This window comes from Anabrus simplex, chromosome 10 (assembly GCF_040414725.1).
Source record: "Anabrus simplex isolate iqAnaSimp1 chromosome 10, ASM4041472v1, whole genome shotgun sequence".
In the NCBI taxonomy this organism is placed as follows: domain Eukaryota; kingdom Metazoa; phylum Arthropoda; class Insecta; order Orthoptera; family Tettigoniidae; genus Anabrus; species Anabrus simplex.
In genome coordinates, this window is record NC_090274.1 from 15,090,787 (window position 1) to 15,117,399 (window position 26,613).

Sequence of the window (26,613 nt, forward strand, 5' to 3'; positions counted from 1 at the left end):
ATATGGGAGTTTTTAAAAAAAGTGACACGGGGAAAACATAAGCAATTTGCTTTATGTCGCACTGACACAAATAGGTCTTATGGCGACGATGGGATAGGAAAGGCTTAGGAGTGGGAAGTAAGCAGCCGTGGACGTAATTAAGGTACCGCCACACCATTTGCCTGGTGTGAAAATGGGAAACCACGAAAAACCGATGGGAACCCACTATCTCCCGGATGCAAGCTCACAGCTGCACACCCCTAACCACACAGCCAGCTCGTCTGGTGGAAAAAACATAAAAGGAGAAAAGGAAAAAAATGGATCAACTTAACTAATTGAAGGGAAATAAGCTGATCAGGCGCTGGGAATGTATGTAGAAATGTGATTGACGAGGAGAGAGTGCACCTGTGGAGATTATCCTCGTGTCTTTCTCCCCACACTGACCTTCCTATTATGCCCTCCTTCCACTCTCTAACTTGATTTGACACTTGTCATGTGCTCTCTGCCATTACTTATAACAATAATTAAGTCACCAAGTCTCACCTGCAGGTTGTGCTTCAGTCCCTGCTGTAGCGGCAAACTGTCCGTGGACGAGAGTGAATACGAGTCGTATCCTCCGTCGTAGGGGCCCCCTCCACTGCTCGAACTGGTCGGACTCCGGGGAACGTTAGAGGGCTGACTTCGCCCCTGCATCTTCCCCACTATGTACAAGTAAGGGTTTTCCATGGATGTGGAGGAAGACGAGGAAGCGCTGTTGCGATCGCCGCTCCAGTTGCCGGAGTCTCTCCGCCGAGGTATGTTCAGATGTTCCGGCATGTTGAGGCCATCCCCGCTGCCATTGGTGTAACTTCCCCCACTGGAAGTCCTCTGCACCAGTTTCTTCTGTTGGAAGCTCAACACGTTTTCCACAGCTCGTCGACTGATGTAGCTCGGCTCCGTGCTGCCAACATCGCCATCTACGACGTCCACGCCCTGCCCTTTGTCCGCCCCAAATATCGCGTCCTGAATGTCGTTAAGGTTCTGATATTCGCTGTACGGCTTATTCACCGTCTGCTGCTGCTGCCTCTGCACGTTCAAAAGGTGATGAGCCACTTCTGGGTTAGGCGTGATCGCTCTACGAGGCGCGGTGCTGCCTCCATTTACGGCCGCAGAAGTCTTCTCTGGGCTAGGCGTAACTGATCTCCGCAGCATGGGGATCTGGTTGGGGATTGTTGGCGAAATAGGAGACGGAAATGTCCTTGGTTTTGTGTTGTTGTGCTTCTGAGATGCAACAGTTACAGGAATGACAGCTTTTGGAGCACCTTCCGTCGACACGGGCGTGCCACCCTGTACAGCATACAGAAGCAGGAGCGGCTGATATCGTCCTCGCCGGCATTTCTCCACAACCTGCTCCCAGCGCGGTCCTATCTCTTTCACGGTAGCGTCGTCAAAGTAGATCCACACCCGGAGCTTGGTGTGAAAGAAGAAGGTGGAGTAGTGCTTGCCGTAGTACGTCACCACTCCGACAAGGGAGTGCGTGGTCGTGGCCGCCCAACGATGGTCCACAACGCTGTGGAACACGTCCGACAGGCGAAGAGAAGTGCCAACCGTTGCAAACACGTCCATGATGTGCTCTAGAGTTGGTCTTTCGGAATCCCAGACCACACCCACAGATACAATCTCCGGGCGGTTCATGAGCGTCCGGCAGATCTGGATCTTGGCTCCGCAGGCGCTCTGAGAAAGGAAGAATAATAATAATAACGATTCTGATATTCAAAGTTTATCATAGCCTGTAACACCATAAGCATAATACACTTCCTCAAGCATGTCAATCCTGAAAATCAAAGCACTGTGCAGAACATTTACTGGAATCAGATTTGCAGAGCTGTATGTTGTCCCCAATGTTCTTTAACATTTACTCAGCAAGAACTTTCAGAGGTCTTGTCAGACAATAAAATCAAGATGTATGGGGAGTACTCAAAGAACATTCACTATGCTTATGTATGCTTACGACACTGTGTCCACTGCTATGAACTCTGCAGATCTCCATTCGTTGTTAAGAGTCAAAGCTTCAAGTGAACATTATGATTTGAATCCTCAACACCAAGAAAACTGAGTACCTGGTCATTAATAGAACTTCTGCCAGGAACAAAATATAGTGAAAAGGTCAAAATATGCTCTGCTGTGGAGGCCTAATGCTTGATAAGAAAAACAGAATAGTGAAATTTGTTCTCTCTCAAAATAAACTTTGAACGCATTAGGTCATGTCTGTACGTATCGAAGAGATGTTAAGTACAGAATAAAAATGGCCAACTGGACATCAGTGGTATATGAACCCAAAACCTTCCAATTTCACATCGGATGTTCTATCCAATCGAGCTACGGCCTCTACATCAAATATAAGTGGCTATTTTCTTTCTTTTGGAATCTTTGCTCAAGTTGTTTGAGCCCGGCAATCATGCTCAAGGAGAAATATAGTCCCCATTTTAAAGAACGACAAACGCAAAGTGTTCATTCTATTTTATGATCATTAACAATTTAGTTGATCATTGCCTTCAATTATGAAAATTATAATAGAAAAACCATTGGCAATCGCTTGCTATAAGTATGTGGTGTACACACATCAATATATAGAAAGAGCACCAGAGCATAATTTGCTTATCAGACACTAACAAAATGTAAAGCGTTATGCACACTCCTCATAAAAACAGTGAGAAGTTTTCTAATATTGGATGTACATTAGTTGAATATATATATTCTTAACACTGGCAGCCGTATCTCAAAACAAAGATGGCCTATGCCGGAGAGTACATTTACATGAAAGAAAATTCTAGTGATTTTTTAAAAAGTAATTTAAGATTTCTCCCTATTACTGAGGTGATTTAAAAGAATTTGGTGCAAACCGTAACTCCTGACTGACTGTGATACAGTACATCGTATGATATCGCATGATATAAAAAGTGTTAATTTGATTGTATTTGCACTATATATTGTCAATTTTAGCCCATGGCTGAAGATGACCCGTAACGGGGGTCGATACCGGTCGTGGACCTTCATTTTTTAAATTTCTTATGAATGTAACTTGACTAACAAGTCATAAATCACCACAATGAAAGCCAACATTCGGAATGGATAAGGTACTAGAAGAAACCTATCCTGAGCGAGACCAGGACTGCTTCAAGTTGGGGGCTAAGAAGTTGCCCACTTTGACTCTACTACAATGATGATCATCATATTATTGTTGTTGTTGCTGTTATTAATATTATTCCTACAAAAGTACTTTCTAACATGGCACAAGAAAGTGGAGTTAATGTTGCAGCCACGTATTCCAATGTGTACATCCACGTCAGGTTGGAAATACAACGAGCGCTGATCTTTAAACTCACCGGACAGTCCCGAATGTCCCCCATTCCACCAGCTTTCCTCAGCAACTGTCCAAACAGGTCAGGGTGTGCCGGCGGCTGACTCTGTCGAGCTTGAGCTGTCAGAGCCGAAGCAGAAACGTAGTGCACCATCTGAGGACAACAACGACAGTATTAGCAAATTACCTGCATTACAACAGTTTAAGTAATGGACAGGAAGAAACAATTGACAGATCAAGTTTTATATATATATATATATATATATATATAGAGAGAGAGAGAGAGAGAGAGAGAGAGGAATAAAAACACAGGTGAGCGTGGGAAGAGGAAACGAGGACAATCTCTCGCCTTATCAGTCCTATTCACATGTTTGTTCCTTTTTATTCTTTAGTCCGGAGTTACCTTCCAACAGAATAAGAAGGGGAATAGTTCTATCAATTTCCTCATTAATGACCGGCAGTACAGCCCACAGACAATAACCAGTTATATGGATGCCCCTGGGGTCTGCTCGACTGCTAACCAATAGTACACTTGCCTCATAAATGAGACACCACGTGGACTTCAAAAGTGTGCCAGTCATTAACGAGGCAATTGCGACAATTGTAATCGACAAAAGTCTTCAAGAAAAACAAATGATATCAGATCAAGTCTAGGGTTGCTGTACATGCTGAATTACAGTCATCTGTTCCAATATCCTGAAAGTGTCTTTTTAGGACATAAAATTCCTGATTTCATCAAAATTTAAAATAAAAACTCATTTTTGGTTCATCCCATGGGTCATTTTTAAAAACATACATTTATGTACATGTTTTTTATATGTTTTACTGTAGCTTATGTCAAAATTTCAACTGAAAATCATAATTTCTGTCTGTGTCTCATGAGAAGTCATGGCAGTGAGTAGTCACGGCACGAGTACTACACTAAGCTACAAACATTAGTCGCGATAAACAGTGCGAGCTCTCCGAAAGAGATGGGTGTTCATTGTGCAGTACTTACAGTAAATGTTCCCCTAAAGTGCAATTCCACTATCAATTTGAAACTTCACAGCAGTGCTTCAGTTCACAAGAATCACCGCGAACGGAACTGATGTTTCTTGTCCCGCCTGGAGACTGGCGCAAGCGCAGCAGCCACGCTCACCCTCCGCACCCCTTATCCCGCACGCACGTGACTTCTTGTCAGTGGGTAGCAACTTTTAGAACATTTGTTGACAACAATGTAGAGTTGTCAGCTTTTCTAAGTGTTCTCCAGGAATAATGCTTCAGTTGAGTGTGTTTCCGCTTGTGAGCAACAAAAGGAACTCCCTAGATACTGACATGGTTAAAATCACAGTAACTCACCTTTTAACCTCGCCATATGCATGGTTTTACTGCAAAATTCTAAAGGATAAAAGAATACTTTCCACAGTTCCACCAAGTAGGCTACTCCTATTACAGAAATCGCATAAACTGTGAGTACATGTTATAGGTATTCATTATTCTTATTATTAAATAATTAAATTTTTATGGCTGACAATATTCTTAATTGTCTGTTGAATATGGAATACCAATCAATTTCATTTACACACGTTTGTTTTCTTTTAAAAATTCTGGATTTTGCAGTTTAGTAATCCTATTCAAGTCATGACCCACTTTCATATAGAATAACTATTATTAAACATAGGGCTTAGTGCAATTTCAGAACCAAACATCACCAACACACGAGTGACAGTAAACACTCTAGCAGTACTGGTAAGGAGCGAGTTACTCACCTGCGTAAAGGGGAGAGGTTCCGAGGTGGCCCCGCAAGCACCGCATACGCTCTGCTCCACGAGGGTCATGGCGAACTTCTGGTGAGGAATGCAGTGGCGGGCGCTACACATGTCCTCCGCCTCGCCGCTCGCAATGTGGAAGTGGATCCGCAGCAGGATGTTCTCCTAAAACCGACAACATCCAGATGTAAGTGACTCCAGAAACAGACAGGGCACAACACCAACACCTATGATCCCAAAAGAAGAAATGACTTACAAAGCACTCGGCAGCATCGTCCATGAAGCCGAGCTGGAACCGCTGCTGGTCAAAGAAGGACTCGGCCAAGGCTCTTCGCAGAGCGTCGGGAGGCAGTGCGCTCTCATGGCTGAACTGGAGCTGTGAGAACAGGTCCTGCAACAAGAAAAAATACATGAGAGCACATTTACCAACAGGAATGACGGTTTGACATTGAATATCTTAAGAAAACTAATCTCTGCATATTTTAGAGTCCCTGGAAAGAAAATGTTTGGAAACAAGAGATTTTATAACCCTTGGCAACTGTAGCTTCTTGTGCCATTAATTCCACCATAACCATCAAGATGTTCTAATTTTTAACGGCTCTGATTTGCTTGTAACTATTATTTTCCCACTTGCCAAAGAGAATATGTTTTATAGATCATTCTATTTTCCTATACATCCACTAAAACCTCTCTTCAGCATCTTAAAATCTGACTATGTTTGTAAAAATACAGAATTATGGATCTACCATCTTCAGTCCTTACAACACTCCCTCTATGGATGGCTGAGTGCTCGCCTGCGAATCTCAGGATCACAAAAGTAGGTAATTACATTTCTGAAGAGCAGGAAAGAGAGTGGTGGTGATAACCGTTTTAAGAAGAAGTACCACCCTCTATAAACACTAATCGGAAAGGAAAAAGCAGCAGGTCCAACACTTCATAAAGGTATCAGCCAAGAGCCACAAGGGGCATGAAAATGAAAGACTTCCAAGGTCTCATATGCTCCAAAACCATCGGTGTCGGAAAAGAACAAGAGTTCACCCATAAGGAGGTTGGATGAGACCCCTGGTCCCTTTTCAGTCACCTTTTACGACAGGCAGAGAGAGTATTCACGAGGACGGGGAAAAGTCCATTCGCCACTCCACGTCCTACTATGTCGGCATGTAACGCAAAGGCCTACTCAGAATATCTCAAGATATGTATTCCGTACATAATTTTGTAATATTTAATTTTAACGTCAGGTGTTGCCCGACGCAATGAGAGTATGGTAAGTAACAGAATGAAGACATGCCTAAGGCCAGTAATACACTATCTAACCTGGATGAAAGAAATTTGATAATCTCTGATTGGAGAACTTGGACGAAAGCCATCTCGGATCAATATTTCGAAAGAGTTTCTCAATGTTATTACATTTTATTAAAGAGTTTGTGATAAAGGTGAAAGATGACCTGGTAAAAATGGCAAAAAATTAAACTGGAGCATCACTTCGGTGGAACGGCTTATTGCAAGTATGAGGAGAATGATTTGCTGTATAACGCAAAGTCCACGCATTATAATAATTATATATTACCAGTTGAAGATGTGAAAAACAAAACCGTTTCAGGACCTAATACTTTGCTGAAAATATGAATGTACGGTAATTGCTGATATTATTACACCGAGCTCGATAGCTGCAGTCGCTTAAGTGCGGCCAGTATCCAGTAATCGGGAATCCTGAAGATGGTTTTCCGTGGTTTCCCATTTTCACATCAGGCAAATGCATTTTATCGACGTGCTGTGAGATACCGCGAGACGTAAATAAGACGATCATGGATCGCAACCTCCAATAACACATGCCGAGCACATGGTACAATACCGATCGTCAACTTCTCCTATGAAGGGCAAGGCTTATTTCAACCCCTACGGTTGTATTTTTAAAACGTTATTCGACTAGATACGATATACACAAGACTTCTGAAGATGACATGTTTAAATCTTACGAACGTAATTCTCATTTCGCCTGCAGGGAATCCACGAAGACCTACGATCTCACACCCCAAATACAGGACCACAAAGAATGCTAAGGCCATTTGTATTCTATATACTGAATTATCACCTTCGGAAAGTAAGATTATTAAACATAAATTGGCGTAAACATGGAAGGAAAAGAAAGGCAATGGCGTAATGATGGTTTAAGTCACCTCTAAGAGGAATGACGTCAGAAAGCAATGAATTAGTCGTTCAACGGAAACTGTTAAAATTCGCTACTTGGAAGAATATCGTCGTAGAAGTTGTCCTGAACTACCTACTTAAAGAAATGAACGAACGGTAATAAAGAGTAGAGTACGGTAACCGGTTGACATCCGCGTATTCAGCGAAAGGATGCAGAAGACCAACAAGAACATTGCTGTGAAGTGAGATAATGACAAGCAAATATTATCTCTTAACACTAATCAAAAAAGAAAAACGACGAGGATATGGGCAAAAAAAAGGAGGATGTCATGTCCCTTAAACCGAATCGTGAATAAAATTAATAGGAAACGACATCAAACATGATTAAGTGAAAAATCATCTTGAGTAATATACAAAGGTAGTTAAATGACACACCGGTCCGGTCTTCAGTACAGAGGGCCCCGGACACTACGTATAAATGCATCCCCCACATGAAGCTGGTGTCAGGAAGGGCATCCGGCCGCAAAACTGCGGGAAATCCGTATCAAGTTCCACCCCACCCCCCCCCAATAAATTCGGAAGATGCGAGGAGAAGAAGAGAGAAATTACACGTCATAAGTTATCCACAATGTTCGTAACATCATGTGTTAAATGAAACTCTCACAAATTAACCTGGAACTCCCTGTGGGTGGGGTCTGCAGAATAGCATCCACGGTATCCCCTGCCCGTCGTAAGAGGTAAATAAAAGTGGTTCTTAGCTGAGTACTGGCATTTTTTTCCATTGGCTTGTACCAGGCTCCTCAACTTTATCTATCCTATCCGACCTCCCTTGGTCAACTTTTGTTCTTTTTCAACTCCGGCGGTATTAGGTGACTCCCTATTATTTTTCATTTTCACGTCCTTCGTGGCCCTTTCCTCTCTTTGCATACCTTCATTTTTCGACCCCTTCTGTTTGTTTCCCTCTGATTAGTGTTAATAGAGGATGATTGGCCAGCGGTACCACCACCTCCAACTTGAGTCTTCATATTACTCGAAGTGACATTGTTAGAGCGAACAGTATCCATACTTTAGTTGACGCTATCTTGTGACAAATGACACACGAAGCTGAAAACAATGAAAGTTAGAAGGGGCGTTGTCTACACACTTAGGAGTAGATCGCGTGGGCCGTGCGAGGTTACCTCCACGCCCAAGTCTACGTACAGCGAACGGGACACTGCCTCCACACCCTGCGGTGACGTCACGAATGCAGTTGGCAAGCGTATTGTAGCGAACGTAGTACAAAGAAACCTGCATGTACGCCTTCATAGCACTCAGGGCCAGCAACCATGCATCTAATGGAGTACACTCGTACTGACTTATGTAAGTTTAATTGAAGACAAGCGGGAACATTGCAGTACGGAACTTCTATGACCTCACATCTTACAAGAAACATTTCTACTATACTGCACTAGCTGCACTACCCGTGTATGTCAACGATGCCTCAGTCATCGTAACTTATACCGTAAACACGTATGGAACATAAAAATTTAGAAATTGCATTTCCTACTTTTCTTATGCACATCCTTACGACAGAACTAATATTTGTGGAAATAATTGGACGTTTCTGAAAGACGTATGGTAATAATCTCCTTTACTATTCCTCATACAACCGGGCAAGTTGGCCGTGCGGTTAGCGGCGCGCGACTGTGAGCTTGCATCCGGGAGATACTGGGTTCGAATCCCACTGTCGGCAGCCCTGAAGATGGTTTTCCGTGGTTTCCCATTTTCACACCACACAAATGCTATGGCTGTACCGTAATTAAGGCCACGGCCGCTTCCTTCCAACTCCTAGGCCTTTCCTATCCCTTCGTCGCCATAAGACCTATCTGCGTCGGTGCGACGTAAAGCCAATAGAAAAAAAATCACATACGGTAAAAACGCACAAAACCTGAAAGATCAGAAATTATATTTTACACAAATTAAATACAGTTCCAAGTCTCGTTAGGCTTAACACCTTTCACTCACTCAGCCTAATTGGCGACAAATCGAAATTCATGCTCACGATAGCAAAGACCATATTATTATTATTATTATTATTGGGCTAAATTGAGGCATCTAGACACTGTTGTTAAACCTCAGTGCTTGTATGTAGCGGAAACATTGGACATGATTGGAAAAGTTGGACTTGAAGATATCCGGAAGAGAGAAATAAATACTTAATAATGTTAATTGCTTTACGTCCCCCTAACTACTTTTACGGTTTTCGGAGACGTCGAGGTGCCGGAATTTAGTCCCGCAAGAGTTCTTTTACGTGCCAGTAAGTCTACCGACACGAGGCTGACGTATCTGTGCATCTTCAAATCTACCGGACTGAGCCAGAGTCGAACCTGCCAAGTTGGGGTCAGAAGGCCAGCGCCTCAACCGTCTGAGCCACTCAGCCCGGCGAGAGAAAGAAAAATGCTAAGAAAATTTCCGGGCCCAAATGTAAAATATGAGGAGAGGAGACTCGAATCTAACAAAGAATTGTATCACGGAACAGAAGGAGTGATTGAACTGATGAGAACGAGAAGGTTACAGTTCTATGGACACTTGCTGAGGATGGACAGTAATAGGCTACCGTAACGAAGAAAATCTTTGAATACTTCAGGAAGAGGAAGACGGAGGGAAGTCAGGTTAGACTTGACGAAGATGGGAGTTCCGGAAGATTATATCACGGCAGAAATCAATTTTCTATATCAGTTTTCTAGTATGTATCTTTATATGATTACATATTTTGGTATTTTATATGATTACATATTTTGGTATATGACTAATGAACATGTAGGATTAACTGTAAAGTGTAGAAATATTATTATAAGCCTTTGCCTCCAATTATTACAGTGAAGTCCGACTCGTTGGCTGAACGGTCAGCGTACTGGCCTTCTGTTCAGAGGGTCCCGGGTTCGATTCCCGGCCGGGTCGGGGATTTTAACCTTAATTGGTTAATTCCAATGGCACGGGGGCTGGGTGTACGTGTTGTCTTCATCATCATTTCATCCTCATCATGACGCGCAGGTCACCTACGGGTGTCAAATAGAAAGACCTGCACTTGGCGAGCCGAACCCGTCCTGGGATATCCCGGCACTAAAAGTCATATGACATTTCATTTCATTACAGTGAATATTTAATTATTTTATTTTTAGGATTACAATCAATCAATCAATCAATCAATCAATCAATCAATCAATCAATCACTACTGATCTGCATTTAGGGCAGTCGCCCAGGTGGCAGATTCCTTATCTGTTGTTTTCCTAGCCCCTAACTGCACGACCAACTCGCCCGGTGGGCAGAAATCAATTTAGACAACTCGTCAAAAAAAGTTCCGTGGTTTCCAGAAGACTGGGGAAGAAAAGGGAGGTCCCTATACAGAAGAGCAGAAAAAGGAAGTAGGATACAGGATGAAAAGATACAAGCAGAGAGTAAAGGCAGAGAAGGCTAAAAATACTGCAAAGATTGTCAAACGTAGTCCACAGACAGCCGAAACGAAAACTTAAAAAAATATAGTTTAGTAGTTCGGTAGTTTAGTGGGATTTAATTACACGCTAGACAAACACCTACCAAAGAAACACACAATAGTTGAACATCCCTCTACCAACGGTTGGTGTTCCGAAGAGCATCCACTCGTAATACTGGACCAAGCCTACATGTGCGACACACATCGCACCAGCTTCCTCATCGAGCTACGGGAAAACCGTCGATAGAAGAAAAATGCAATATTAAACTCAATTCCACATGAAAAAAAGGGCATTTTGCAATATCGCTTACGTGGTCCCGTTCTCAGTAATAACTTATAAAAGTGATTCAGCAAAATCTCCATCTTATTCAGAACTTGCCTCTACTATTACGTTAGCAATGAGCGGGTTACGCCGAGGTCATCCGCGTGCGTCACGCGTTTTCTCTCTGGAAAGATTCATTACCGAAGTGGCCAGGTTATGGCAAGCAATCACGGTCACAGCCACAAAGATCGCTATAACACAGTCACCGCCGGAGCTCAGGAAATGCCAACGGTTGTGAGTCGACTGATTCACGACCACTTTCCACGAAAACATGGCCTGCGAGAAGTCAAGCGTGAGAACGGCCGCCTACACATGTGAGTCTACACACAGCCATGTTAAGCAATGTTGTAAGATAAGAAAATGACCGTTAATGATCTACGAAAGCTAAGCGTACGAAGCTTGAGAAATCTACAAGATGTGTTTGGACTGGCCTCTAAAAATTGTAAATTTCCGCTATCTTCTGTGTTTATTGGGTGAAATAATGGTTCATGTCTAATGCCATTCATCCCAGTTAGAAATATCGGTATTACTATTATCGGAATTAGCAGCGTACATGGAATAAGATGCCATTTCTCAGCAGACAGAGTAGGGGTCGCCATACTAACAAAAATGTAATCAAATTAAGCAATTTCCTCAATTGTGCCTAAAGTTGAAGGACTAAAGGGCCCAGAAAGGTTTCAAATTCTGAGTCTTGGATAGCTCTATCAAACTAAAGAAAACAAATTTCGAAAATCACTTTCGGCCTAATTGTAGTTCCGGAAAAACAGCCTAAAAGCACTTGTTTCTTTATCCTAGTCAAATTAACGTATTTACATAATTCTTTCTGTAATGTGTTCCTTGGTTCAATACTCTCAGGCGTTTTTTGATTTTTTTTAAATGTCCACACCATATGTAGTTATAAGGGCTTAAGTGAAAATCTGCATTGACTCGCATTAGCGCTCGTAGTGGTAGAAAAAGGCAAACTAATAATCTAACCACGGCCGACTTGATGCGTCGCTCTAGCTATAATAGCTCCAGCTCAGCGAGGGATCCAGTCGGCCGTGTTCTAACCGGATAACCATGATTAAGAAAAGGATTGTCATGTTTAGGAATAAATAAAGAATATATTCTCATACTATATTTTATATACCTAAAATTCGTAGTTATATCCCTAGGGTGTTTACAACATTGAGTTGCTTGCCTGAAGAAGTATGGATTTTGGATAGAAGCTGTGCTTCCTGCTTGACTTCATTGATAACCACAAAAGGGATTCAAACATGTTCATTTACGATAGGGATGAAGCCGTACACAGGAAGTTACCATTCGTAATTATATGTACTATTTAACAACACCTTCTTTGAAATGTATTGTTTCCTTGTTTCTTTTAAAATTGCATTTATTATTAACAGCAAATGCTATTCAGCTTCCCCTCGATAGCGGTTTCCCAGTGGACAAAGCGTTCCGAACATCAGTAAGGATGACATAAAATGAGTAGTAGCTCAATCAAGGAAAGGCTTTCATTAAGAAAAGAAATTTGCTTGCTTCAAATACACAGATCTGCATATAGTAAGCTATTTCTAAAAGCTTTTTTTGGAGCCTAACTCTCTATGAAAGTGAAACTCAGAGAATATTTAAACCCATAAAGAGAGAATCAGCATTTTACATTCCACAAACTGTTTCCTCTGTTGGTTTTCTGATAAGTCAAGATGCCGGAATTTTGTCCCGCTGATGTTTGTATACATCCTGATGATAAGAGGCTGTCGTATGTGAAAGGTCACACGTAAGGCAGTTCAGTGGCATAGTAATAATGTCGTATGGCTTTTAGTGCCGGGATATCCCAGGACGGGTTCGGCTCGCCAGGTGCAGGTCTTTCCATTTGAGACCCGTAGGTGACCTGCGCGTCGTGATGAGGATGAAGACAACACATACACCCAGCCCCCGTGCCGTAGGAATTAACCAATTAAGGTTAAAATCCCCGACCCGACCGGGAATCGAACCCGGGACATTCTGAACCGAAGGCCAGTACGCGGACCGTTCAACCAACGAGTCGGACAGTGGCATGGAGACAAGTGGAAATGCTGTCAGGAAACTCTACATCGGCGAAGCGCAGCTGAAGATGGGAAGGGAATCAATCCATTTCATGTCGCCTTAATTCGCGAGTGACCAGTTGACTTCCTCATGTGGAACCAAGCATAATACTTCTTTACAGTGTGACTCATCTCTGCGGTAACTCTCAACTGTTTTATTTCTCCTCTGTCGCTCTGTCAGAATACAGCACATTGTCGACAGAGTTCGGGGTAGAAAAATACTCGTTTTACAATGACAGTCATCTTTCCATTAAACTTTCTGAACATTCTGTACTCGATAACACGAGGACCCTTGACCCCGCCCCCTCCCAACCCCCAAAAGCTGCTTCATCCTCAAATGGAGTTCATTCCTAACTAAGCGTGAATCTTCTCGTCGTGAATGTCCTTGAATATAGATGCACGTACGATTGATCACATTACTATATCTGCATCGTGTCCTTCTTCAGCAAGAGAAATTGTAGACTAGACCATTTTAATAAATAAATAAATAAATAAAATACGAAACATAAATTTCCAATGTAGCCAAACACAAACTCTTTTGAATGACATACAGTAACTCCACATTACAGTCATTCGTGTATTGCACACATGGATCATAAAATCTCACATAGAACCTATTTCTATCAGGGAGCACGCAAAAATAAACTATTTTATTTAATAACTGGACACGATCAATATTACAGTGTTCGAACAAAAATTCTACCTCAACGATCGAGTCCATTATTCTCCTAGGCAACCTATCCTCCATTTGCTTCTTTTTTTTCTATTTGTTTTACGTCGCACCGACACAGATAGGTCTTATGGCGACGATCATTCGCTTCATATGACCCCCCCCCCCCTCCCGACCCCAAAAAGCTGCTTTATCCACACATGGAGTTCATTCCTAACTAAGCGTGAATCTTGTCACCGTGAATGTCCTTGAATATAGAATTATTAAAAAAAACTATTTTAAATAATCGTAATATGTCTTAAATACGCCAACAATATTCTAAGCACTTTCTTTATAACAGTACCGAGAAGACGTGGCCATGTGCTCGATCAGGACATTTGTTTGTAGAGCTAACGCTAGAGACTTTAATGCGCTGTCGCGCGGAAATCAATGGACATTCGAGATGGCTGAAAAATAACGTAGCAGTTACTTTGTAACAGATACATACCTGTCACTGTTACGAATTTAACGAGGACAAAAATAACAGGTTACCGAGTAACGACAACAGAATAACATACTAGTGAAAACAGTAACTGGAGAGTGGGAACTGTAACTAGTAGCAGCTTACAGACAGAATGTGACCTACCGAGTTCAGATAGTGCGCATGTCTTCGAAGTGAGAGCACTTTCGTAGGAGATTACTTTAAGTGAATAATGTACTCTATAGTGTATTTGTTTAAGTTGCTGCTGTCATCTGGTAACTAACGTGTAAACTGTTATGACATATTCAACTACTCAGGGGTAATCGTTGACTTAGACATCGCGCAGGGCTACCTACATTATAATATTATTATAAGTTCAAGTTTATTATAAGTCTAAATCCCTCTCCTTGCATCTTAGACACTACAACACCGTAGTAGTAAGACCATCTGTACCGTACGCCTCAGAATGCCTAAACATGACCCAGAAACGACAACTCAGAAAACTGGAACTGAAAGAGCGAAAGATCCTCAGAAGGATTATGAGACCCATTAAAGAAGGAGATGGCTACAGAATCAGGCACAACAAGGAACTGTACAGTAAAATAGAGAGCATTACAACAGCTATGAGGAAGAGAAGACTAATGTTCTATGGTCACGTAGTCAGGACGGACAGCCAGAGACTCACTTCAAGGATCTTCAACACTGTATCTAGAGGAAAAGCAATAAATGCCAAATGGACGAATTTAGTTCGGAAAGACCTACAATACCTAAACATTGATCACACTGACATTTACAACCGAGATAAGTTCAGAAAGTTAGTCAAGACTTCTGACTCTCTCCAGTCGCTAACAACTAAATCACTGCGTCCAGGAGTTGGAGTGAAATGGACTCAAGAAAGAAAAGACATCCATAGAGCTAGAATGAAGGAATACTGGGCTAAGAGGAAGAAAAGAGCTCACCAGAGTTAAGAACCACGTGGTCCATCGTAGGCCTAAACGAAGAATAATAATTATAATAAGTTTTACCCATATCATTTTTCCTGTACCATAAATAAATTAGTATGCTAACTTGCCTTACTGATATTATAGATAACATCACATTACTTAATTTTACTTAATCGATCCTCTTGTACCGGTTTGTGTCGAGGTTTGGCAGATATCATCATGTTTTCTTGTCTTCTATCCTTGATCGGGGCATTGTCAAACTCACTCCTCTAGATTTCACAAAAGACGCCATGTTGTCTCCTCATTTCCTCCGCTGTCTGCCTCTCGTTAACTTCATAGCAAAATAGGATTGCGTATTTTGCTGCAGCGATTTTCAACAGTGATGTGATGCGTGCGCGCATGCGCGAGTGAATGAATGGGACTTCGCAACACAGCTTTAAGGAGATGAGCTTTAAGCCGTGACCAGACTGTGACCAATAACAGGTGAGTAACTTTGGACGTTATTTTTAAATGTTACTTTTCACAGCTACTTTATTGTAGCAGTGACATATGTAGCAGTTACACAAAAATAACCGTTTGCGACACCTCTAATGGACATCACTGCCTGTTTCCATGATATTTCGAACTCTAGTCTATTTCCATTAGCTTTACCTGTACTTCGCCATAATGATACGGCAAAGGGAAGGAGAAAAAAATGTAGGATGACTCGCACTGCCAGAGGATGTTAAATGAGTACGGGCAAAATAGTATCGCTTTAAAGCAGGCAACTGTCAAGGATGGGAGGGCGCCTATAAGAGAAGAATGAATTATCGTTCCTCAAAGTTTAGAGCGAGAGCGGAAGATGCCATGGGAAGAGTGAATGAGCCTCACTTCCTGTGATTGTTAGTCCAAGAGTGGTTAATCGTTGTGGAGAACGAACCGTGACAATCACCTGTCAACCTCATTAACACACACACACACCTCTGAGGCTGATAAGTGATAAGGGCAACACCCACACAATAGGGTGTCATGTCTCCTCACATTGTACATGAGAACAATTAATGGCGCCGGTCTAGAATAACGGCCGAGAGGATTCGTCGTGCCGACCACGCGTCACCTCGTAAACTGAGCAGTGACTGCCAGGTAGGCCGGGTTTGAACCCGGGTACTGATCTACAGAGATTGCTACTTATAGCCAGATACTGTTCTCACATCCCTCCACGTACATCTGGAGATCACGTGAGTTACTACCGATATTTGTTTTCGTCATGTTCGGTGATCTGCGATGGCTGCAATGGCCCCATCTTCATTAATTCTGCTATATTTGCTTTCAGTACCAATTTTAGATAATTTCACGGAACAGGCAATGTCACTCGTGAGTTCGTGGTTACGTTCTACAATCTCCAGTGTTTGTTTACGGTATTACAATAGTTCCCTGTCTCTCTTGTGGCCACTGCTCAGACAATTACGCTCTTGTTCATAACTTGTTTTGACCAGACCAGACCGAGGCGTGACGCCGCAGTGTGTAAAACTGTCAATGGAGTCCCTTCTCTACTACCTGAGCCAATTGGCGCCAGGGACATTTTAACACAGACCAAGCAACACAACTCTGGTGATGAATATATGACACCAAAAAAAAAAAAAAAAAGACGCCAAATTATAAAAGGAAGAATTGTTTGCGATTTAGGACGAAAAGCTGGAATCAGGTCTAAAGTCAGAGAAAAATAGAAGGAAACAGGACGACGATGGTTGGACTCCATTTTTAATGATTCAATGATAAGTGGTGTGGAAGGAAACTAGATACAGAATTCCTTAATATATAGAGGTTGCAGACTGAACGCTGAAAGGCATAGGAGTCTAATAATGAATATTATTTTGCGAACAAGCGCGTTCAAGAGCATACAAAGTACTTTAGAGGCGTCTGTTTGCCTCTCTTTGTGTCCATATTTATTTTGTCTCTTGGGTCCGAGTTGCCTGCCCGTTCCTCCTGGACAACTTGCGCTGTGTTGGAATACTTCATGTGTGATTCCAGCTAATTACATTTCATACTTTCCCTCTTGGCTTTACTCCTGTTATCGGAGAATTTGACTATTTGTTTTTTAAGTGTGGGTCTTGTAACGTGGCCGTTAAATTTTAATCTGGAGTTTGTAATGTCTGTGTATTGTTTGTTCCTGAGTCAGTACTGTTCGTCCGTTCAAATGAGAGTTTCCGATCCATAGAAACATTCAGTACTGCAATGTCCAGTAGATATTTTGTTTTGCCATTTGCTTTACGTCGCACCGAGACAGATAGGTCTTATGGCGACGATAGGATAGGAAAGGCCTAGGAATGGGAAGGAAGCGACCGTAGCCTTAATTAAGGTACAATCCTAGCATTTTCCTGGTGTGAAAATGGGGAAACCACGGAAAACCATCTTCAGGGCTGGGGTTCGAACCCACTATCTCCCGATTACTGGATACTGGCCGCACTTAAGCGGCTGCAGCTATCGAGCTCGGTGATATTTTGTTAACATGGTTGTTAAAGGTTACAGATCTCTTCACACGGTTATGAGGGTATTTCGGGGTTGTATTAAGGATGTGAAGAAGAGGGCATGCAAGTTTTGGTAAGTCGCCAATTAGAGCATGGTCCCACTGCATGGGACCCTCACCAGGATTACTTGAAACGAGACTGGAACAGATCCAAAGGAAAGCGGCAAGATTTGTTCTGCGCGATTTCTGACAAAGCAGTAGTGTTACAAAAACGTTGCAAACTTGGAAGACTTGGGAGTAAGGAGACGAGTTGCTCGAACAAGTGGTATGTTCGGAACTGTCAGTGGAGAGATGGCGTGGAATGACATTAAGAGACGAATAAGCTTGAGTGGAGCTTTTAAAATTAGAAAAGATCATAATGAAGGTAAAGTTGGAATTCAAGAGAACAAATTCGGGCAAATATTCATTTATAGGACAAGAAGTAAAGGACTGGAGTAATTTATCAAGGGAAATGTCCAAGTTCTTTGAAAACGTTTAAGAAACACACAAAACATAGGGAATCTAAACAGCCCTAAATGCAGATCATTTATTTATTTATCGGGGTATTTATCTGTGGTATCAAAATTCGTATGCTACTGTCTCGGTTGTTTTTTCCTGAATTGTATCACAGAGGTATTTAAGTTGTGCAACTCGTCGCATTTTGTTTCCGTGCGTATTAGTTGCAGATAATTTATTTTGTTTTTGTTTTTTAATGATACTTGGAGCAGACTTTCTCTGCTGTTCGATTTGTTTTGCAGCTGCGGCGATGTCGCGAGTTAAAGACAGCTAGCTCGTCTGCAAATGCTAGGCAGTCTATCTGTAACTCCCACGCTCAGCGTAGTGGTGTTCGGTTCAGAGGACCCAGGGTTTGATTTACGGCCCGGTGGGGTTTTTTAGCCGCATCTGATTAACTCTTCCAGCGTGGGGACCGAGTGTTTCATGCCACAACTCCGAGCACGTGGCCGTGCAGTTGTGGGTTCGAACCTCACTTTCGGCAGCCCTGAAGATGTTTTTCCGTGGTTTTCCACTTTCGCACCAGGCAAATGATGGGAATGTACCTCAATTAAGGCCATGGCCGCTTCCTTACCAATGCTAGCCCTTCCCTGTCCCATCGTCGCCATGACACCTATCTGTGTCGGTGAAACGTAAAGCCGATTGTAAATCTTATCACATTAGGTACCACCACATCCCTCCACATAGGGTTCGCGCCAGGAAGGGCATTTGACTGTAAAACTGAGCTTCATCCACATTAGAGTCGGGTAAAGAAAAAGCAGAATAAGGTGATCGGTAGGTACTGAACTGATGATAGTCCAAAGAGAACAGGTTTACACTGAGTCTGCTGGTGGCGAGTTGTCAGGAGAGACATCATCTTGCTAACGGGCTCACAGTATGTGGAAACAAGGAAGAGCAAACAACTTAACGATGGAGAGATAAGTACCTGCACTTAGATTAATTACTGAGAATCGCGGCTGGAAATCATCTCCTACTTCGAGCAAACGTGAGGAGCCATCTTGAGTAGAACTTGCTCATGCTGTGATTAGTGATGGATTATCGAATACAAAATAATCGCTTATTCAATTATACTTCCTATTCGATTATTTTTCGATTATTCATTTAAATGAATGAGACAATTGAATAGTGAATGCTTTAGAAATAGTCGAATGAAAAGTGATGTTATTAAGACAGTCAATACACTCATTTAGTTGTCCGACTAGAGGCGGCAAACCATCGATAGTAATCGCCATCGATAGTTCCCGATATTATGAGTTCTACTATCGATAGTAATCGATAGTTTTGAAAATTGAAAACAATCCACAAAAAATCAGTAGAAACCACAACTATTTCATGCTATACCATTACTGAAATTCAAATCGGAATGATCATAAATATTTTCAGTGGCACGTCCGAGACATTCTCGGCTTCACGCGCTTACCCATAACTTAACCGCCCGAGAAATTCTCGTTCAGCTGCAGTGTTCATTTTGCGATCGCCCGGCATTTTCTCGGGTATTGTAATATCTTTGAAAAATGTTTTACAGCGTTCTCAACAGATAGCAGGAGGGTTTTCAGTTGCTTTCATCAAGTATTTGACAAAAAAAGATGTGCCATATCTTCTCTCGCCTACATAAAATCTCTCTGACAACTTATAAATCTTTTTTTTTTTTTTTTTTTTTTTTTTTTTTTTTTTTTTTTTTTTTGTTGTCCCGTATTGGCCTCAACTCAACTAAGGTTAGGTTAAATGGAGAATTCCACCTTCCAAAATGCTAAATAGTCTTTCTGCCGGCACTGAAGTCGCAGGTACACAGAGATACTTAAATGCAGACCTTTGAATTGAAACAAACTCCTCGCCAGTTAAATGCAAACAGCTGTATAATTTCTGTTGTGCGAAAAATAAGCCAATGAGAAAAAAGAACTGTCGTTGACTATCGATAATAAGCAACTGACTATCGATGTCAGACGATAGTGGTCGCTATCGATAACCATCGATAGTTTTCCACCTTTATGTCCGAATTGTTAGCTGAATGGTCAGCGTACTGGTCCTTCGTTTCAGAGGGTCCCGGGTTCGATTCCCGGCCGGGTCGGGGATTTTAACCTTCATTGGTTAATTCCAATGGCCTGGGGGCTGGGTCTTTGTGCTGTCCCTAATCTCCCTGTAACTCATGCACCACACATAACACTATCCTCCACCACATAAACACGCAGTTACCTACACATCACTACGATCGTACGCGTGCATAATCCTGCAGACTTTCAGAAGAATTCCAGGATGTTAGCTGCCACAACTCATGGCTGGTACTGTACTACAGATCGCATCACCGACTCAGCTGTACCAAGCATGCTTGCACTATTCAGCAGTAGATTCTGGCAAGGAAGTATGGTGACATTATCTTCATTGTAGACTGCCGCACCTCACACCGTCCAGTCTGCAAGCCTCTGTCAATTAACTAACCACCTCCACAACCCTCCATTTGATGCCTCCTTTAGTTTTAAAACTCTCGCCTTCAAATCATTAAAAGTTGAGTCTAACTATGGTCTTCCTCTACTCCTCCTACACTTTATGGCCGAATGTATTATTCTCCTACGGAGCCTATCCTCCTCCATTCGCCTCATATGACGCACCAACGAAGCCGGCTCGTGTGCGCGGTTTCATCCCTCGAGTTTATCCCTAATCAAAACCAACCCTCAAGAGCCATGGTCTACCAAACGACCGCTGCTCAGCCCGAAGGCATGCAGATTATGAGGTGTCATGAGGTCAGCACTACAAATCCTCTCGGCCGTTATTCTTGGCTTTCTAAACTGGGGAGTTTATTCCTAACTTGATCTTCATCCCTTAATTCAAAATACCCTCCTGCTTTTGTTCCCCCCTGTTACTCCCAACTTTCGTGTCTGCTCCTCCCAACTAATGAACAGGATATCCTTAGCCCACTCCTGTACAGAAAACAGACCTATCGTTTCATCCCAGAGCTCAGTTCCTTGTTACAGACCACGGGTGATCACAACTTCAACCTCACTACATTAGCTATGCTACACAACGATTCAACTTCACTTAAAAGAAATTTAATTAGTTATTTCTATAGGAAATGTAATTTCAATTAGTGTACCACTCAACCGACATCTTTCTAGTAAAATGAACGAAGACATGGTATCCTCTGCCTGTCATAACAGGCGACTAAAACGGGCCCCAGGGGCTCTCAACTTGGGAGCGTGGGTTGGCGACCACGGGGCCTCTCAGCTGAGTCCTGACATTGCTTCCACTTACTTGTGCCAGGCTTCTCACTTTTACGACCTCCCTTGGTCAACTCTCGTTCTGTTTCCTACCCCGGCGGTATTAGAGCACTCGAGGCCTAGGGAGTCTTTCATTTTCAAGCCCTTCGTGACCTTTGACACTCTTGGGCAGATACCTTCATTTTCCTTCTGCTTAGTGTTAATAGAGGATGGCTGCCTAGTTGTACTTCCTCTTAAAACAATAATCACCACCACCACTACCACCTTCGGTTAAACCACAGTCGTGCCAAGTCTTTGACCGAGGGCAAAACAAAGAATACATTGTGTTCACTAAAAAAAAAAAAAATCTTCCAATATTTAAAATGTTAAACAAAAGGAAATGCTGAAATAAAGCATATATTGAATTCATGTTGGAAATGCTGCAGAATGCAGCCTCACTTGAGTTTTCTGTGGCAAATCAAATGAAAAAAAGAAACATCTAATCTACCCTAATTCTTATGAAGCAGCAACAGGTTTAGAATTCGCGTTATTGATTTTGAGAACAGTCGCGGACAACCACAAAGAAAGTGACTTACAGCACTTGCTCGTAATTTCCTGCAGAGCACTGAACAACGAAACAGAACAAAAATCACCACCACATCCTCATGCTGATTTTTTTCTTTTCACTTGCACACAAACTTACACATTTCTTGGGCGCTTCTGGTTGCGGTGTCATCTTCTCTGCGCCAAGCACACTTCACCCATTGCACACGTCTCGGGCACTGAACACTCACTCACTCACTTTCGCATTACTAAAGCCTTTCCACGAAGCCTCCACTCACCGAATGAGCGCTGGAAGGTCTGTGCCTGCCTGCCGAGCTAGGTAGGGCTGCCAAGAATGTGGGACAGGAGAATTACTCAATGGCTACTGCCAATTTCCTCGTTGGAAATGAACTGACTGAGCTCTAGTGGACACACGCTTTACTTTGCTTTGCTTTGCGTGTCCCTACCAAGGTTAAGATAATTGGTCCGGTCCTATAATGTATGCGCACACAACTTTTGTCAGCTTCCCACCGCAAGGAGTTGTTCTCAAACAACACCGTTACGTCTGCTACTTCGCCATGTTCCAGCTTCGTGAACTGAAAATGTGGGACAGAGGAGCTAGCATCAACCTGCAGCGTCCTACTGTGCCACCCTCGTTTGTTTTAGTCTAGCCTGCTGCTTCTGACTTTCGTGGATATCGAACGAAATTGTCCAAAGAAAATCAACTAGACATCAATAAAAACAAGACTGAAGCTATGGTATTCAGAAGAGGAGGTCGACTATCACGCAAAGAAACGATCACACGTGATGACACAAACATTAACAAAATCAACAAATGTAAATATTTGGAAGTTACCTTGCAGTCAAGAGGAACGGGATTTGTAGCTCATATTAAAGATAGAACCATAGTTGGATTTATGGCAATTAATGATATTAGACACGTACATAAACCAGATTTCCCTAAAACCAGCCATGACTTTATTCAAAATAAAAATAACTCTTGTGCTTACTTATCTCGGAATATCTCAATAGAGAACGTCAAGAAAATTTCCTTTGAAACGAGTGTTGGGTGCGTCCAAATTCGCTCCATCACGTTTGATATATGAAATGACGAGATGCGTTATTTATTGAAGATCTACGAACTCAAATAACGCTGCCCTATACGACGGGCTAATGGGAACTCTTTAATGAAATGAAGTGGAAGAAACACGAAATAGGGGACTATTTTTATGTGACTGGTGCTCTAACAACGACAAAGTGAACAAATAATGGATACAAACTGAGAAATTCAGTAACTCGTTTTGTCATACATAGATTCCATCACAGCATTCACAGTGTCTATGTATGTGGTCAGTGTGATAGATACCATGCTCTTAGATGCAAGAAAGTGAAGTTTTCTCTCACTGAACTAAGCATAAATTAAATATGCGCACATGCATTTCTTCATCTGTATAGTTCATCGAGTTACTAAACACTTTATGTATATGGACATTGGTTGCAGTAAAACTTTCAATATCGAACTCTTGTCGGAGGTTCTACCCCAGGCTTTGCCTAATGCTTTGTGGTGGTGGTGGTGGTGGTGGTGGCGATTATTGTTTTAAGATGAAGTACAGCTAGGCAACTCCAGTTCACCCTTGAGAATCATTGGACCATACACTTCCTCTTCCACATCATCAAAGAATGCGATGTAGTCCCTCCTCACTGCCACTTGCTCTTCATTATCCACAACAAGGTGATCTGTCGATCAGTGGTACAGAGTGTCAGCGGGTTCGAACTCGGCAGGGGTGGTCGGATTTTTGAAGGGCGGAAAACAGACGATTCTACAATCCACGTCGTACGAAGCTGGCAAGTGAACTATCTCTGGTGACACATTTTATGTTTACCTCACAAACTTCGTTAAAATCTCGGCTACAGATCGTTCAAGCGAGATCCGGTTGACTCTGTCATCGAACCTGGGATTCTCTAAACCGAAGGCCCAACGCTGACCCTTCAGCCAATGAGAACGACACATTTACGTTTGTGTCGCTTTCAAGTGAAAAATACTACCAGTATTTAATTCCCTCTTCCGCTCTAGAGATTGAAAAAGACCCCCAATATCCTGTAACATTAGTAATACCGAACTTTCTCCTTCATACAAGTGGCAACACTACTTCGGGGAACTCTTCCTTTTGAGAAACGCACATGGGAATTCCGATATTTCATCACCGGCACGCCATCTTTCCTCTCTGAAAGAATATTGTAACACAGAACTGCTGTAAGACATAAATGGCCGCAGCACCTCGCAACATAATTTCTGCTGTTGTAGTAAATATAATTATGTTGTTAGAAGGACGAACACACAAAGATGATTACGTCCAAAAAATGGAGATACAAGACACAAGACAAGAACTCGGGAGACAGAATACAAGAAAGAGAACGAGTCGGAAGAAGGATCCGTTTGAGAGGAACGGAACTAGCCTAGCGGTTGATGAAGAACGTTTACAGTACGAAGATTCTATCCTATGGGGTAAATTAAGATACCTGGGAACCTGAAAGCTTGTACTTTGGATATGATCGAGAAAGCTGGGATGGAAAAACATTACAAAGATGTTGAAAAAAATTCTGGGTCCAAAGATGAAACATGGACAGAGAAGGCTCAGACCTAACAAAGAGCTGTACCAGAGAATATAAGTTCAATGGACAGGAATCCGCCGAGTTCTTCAGAGAACGGGAAAGATGGTTTAGCGGGAAGTGAGAACTGACTTGGCCAAGGTTAAGGTTGAGGAAGATGACATATGGGGTAGAGACAGACTTAGACAATAAATGAGCGGAGGTTTTCAGGAAACAGGGGAGAAGACAGTAAAGGGGGAAAAGAAAAAAAAAACACAAAGAACGAAACGATATTGGCAGAATTTGAAGGAAAGATTGTCAAGCGTGGTATATAGAGGGTGCAAACAAAAATTATGATAGGCTGTTGTTTGGGTCATCAGTTCATACCGTTCTAACGTACCACTACTCTCAATCTGTTGGTCTACCCTTACTGTTCTTACCGCCTACTCTGTGTAATGGTTAGCGCCCTCAGAGGCCCGGGTTCAATTCCCTGTACTGCCAGAAATTTAAGCTTGGTAGAAATGACGTGGTCCAAGACCTAAAATGAGCTGCAACACCTCGGGATGAACTACACTTCCCTCGCAAACTAACTGAACAAGTTTGGGATATCTCAACATCTCTCCCTTCTTCTGATTAATTTCGCGAAATCAGCTAGATGTATGATCCTGTCTACCTATCACATCAAAAGCTTCTATTCTATTTCTCTCTACGCTAGTAATTGCCCATGTTGCCACGCTCCACCAATAAACTAATAATGCATTCGACTTCTTCTTCATAAGCTCACTACCAGATTTAATATCCATGGCCCCCGTCTGTTCACTGATAACGTTGCCTCTCCGGAAGAAAACAACGAGTGGTGCTCCCTGAACCTGTCTCATCATGGTTATCAGGTGTACCTCAGGGCAGTATTCTGGGACCTCTACTCTTTGTTCTCTATATCGATGACATAATTTTCTGCACCCAAAATAGCCAGTGTTCCCTCCTCTTGTACGCCGACGATCTGAAAATCCTAAGGGAAGTGTCTACACCTGATGATTGTGGAATTACAGACTGCTCTCAATTCGTGTGGGGACTGATTTTAGAAATGGAATCTTTCTCCGAATGGTGAAAAGTGCAACATGATCTCCTTTTCATTGCAATCGGCTTCTCCTATGTTCTCCACCATTACTGACTTTTATTCCCCTATTTGGTCCTCATCTGCTATCACAAACATATCTCAACTAAACAGTGTTTTTAACTTTTTCACTCTCATTGTTAAGACTCGCAATCCTGTTTTAAGAACAAAACTAAATTTGAACTATCTGGTTATACTTGACCTGAGAAGCCGTTTACAGTTCTCCGATCTATGTCACCTTCATAAAATAATCAATAGCTACACCAAATGTAATTCTCTTCCAGCGTACTTCCCTACACACGTTCCTCCCCGCCCTACACGCAACCGGCGCACTCATCATGTGTCCCGTCCATGCCTAACCTTACAACAACGCGCTAACTTCCACCATCTCCCTACCCTAACTAACTCACTACCCGATATCGACATATTCACACCTTTCGCATCCTTCAAACAAAAAATTTTAAAAATGCCTTTGGAGTTCTAACCAAAAAGATCTTCACGTATCTTTGGAAGAAAAAGTCAACAACCACCTGGATTCAAGAGATCAAAAAACGACTTGGAAAGAAACAACATCAGAGAAGAAAAGGTAATGGGAAGAGAAGGATTCCAAGGGAGGAAGGCAAAGAAAACCGGCACAAAGTGGTCTGAAGAAAGAAAGAAAAGAAACATAGTGAAACAATGAATGAATATTGGAAGAAAAGGAAGGAATTACAACAAAGGATGAAGAATTGAAATTGGATCGTGGTCCCTAGTAGGCCCTAACGAAAGAAGAAGAAGAAGAAGAAGAAGACGAAGAAGAAGAAGAAGAAGAAGAAGAAGAAGAAGAAGAAATCTCCAGGTTTCCATTTTCTTCCGTCCATCCAACACTCGACCTTTCCTCTTCCTAGTTCTGTAACCGACACTTGCCAGTTATCGTTGCCATTGTTGTAACATTGTTATTGTTAATAATGTATAGTTAATACTTAATGTTGTTTATACCGATTGTTATCTTATTTACTTGTTTAATCTTAGTATTATTATTATTATTA

At 42.2% G+C, this 26,613-nt stretch overlaps 1 protein-coding gene across 5 annotated transcripts in view; it reads right to left on the minus strand.

The window, feature by feature from the left end:
* The window catches only part of ec (echinus), a 281,434-nt gene that overhangs the window by 9,517 nt on the left and 245,304 nt on the right, over positions 1 to 26,613 (minus strand). For 4 of the 5 annotated variants that reach the window (XM_067154367.2, XM_068229548.1, XM_068229547.1 and 1 more), the window contains 4 exons: positions 5,324 to 5,458; positions 5,068 to 5,232; positions 3,345 to 3,473; positions 523 to 1,692 (listed from right to left, as the gene is read on the minus strand). In XM_067154367.2, coding sequence (XP_067010468.2) covers positions 523 to 1,692; positions 3,345 to 3,473; positions 5,068 to 5,232; positions 5,324 to 5,458 — 1,599 coding nt within the window. Of the gene's footprint in view, positions 1 to 522; positions 1,693 to 3,344; positions 3,474 to 5,067; positions 5,233 to 5,323; positions 5,459 to 22,042; positions 22,165 to 26,613 lie in introns of those variants that run through there. The other variant, XM_068229550.1, reaches the window with a different exon arrangement.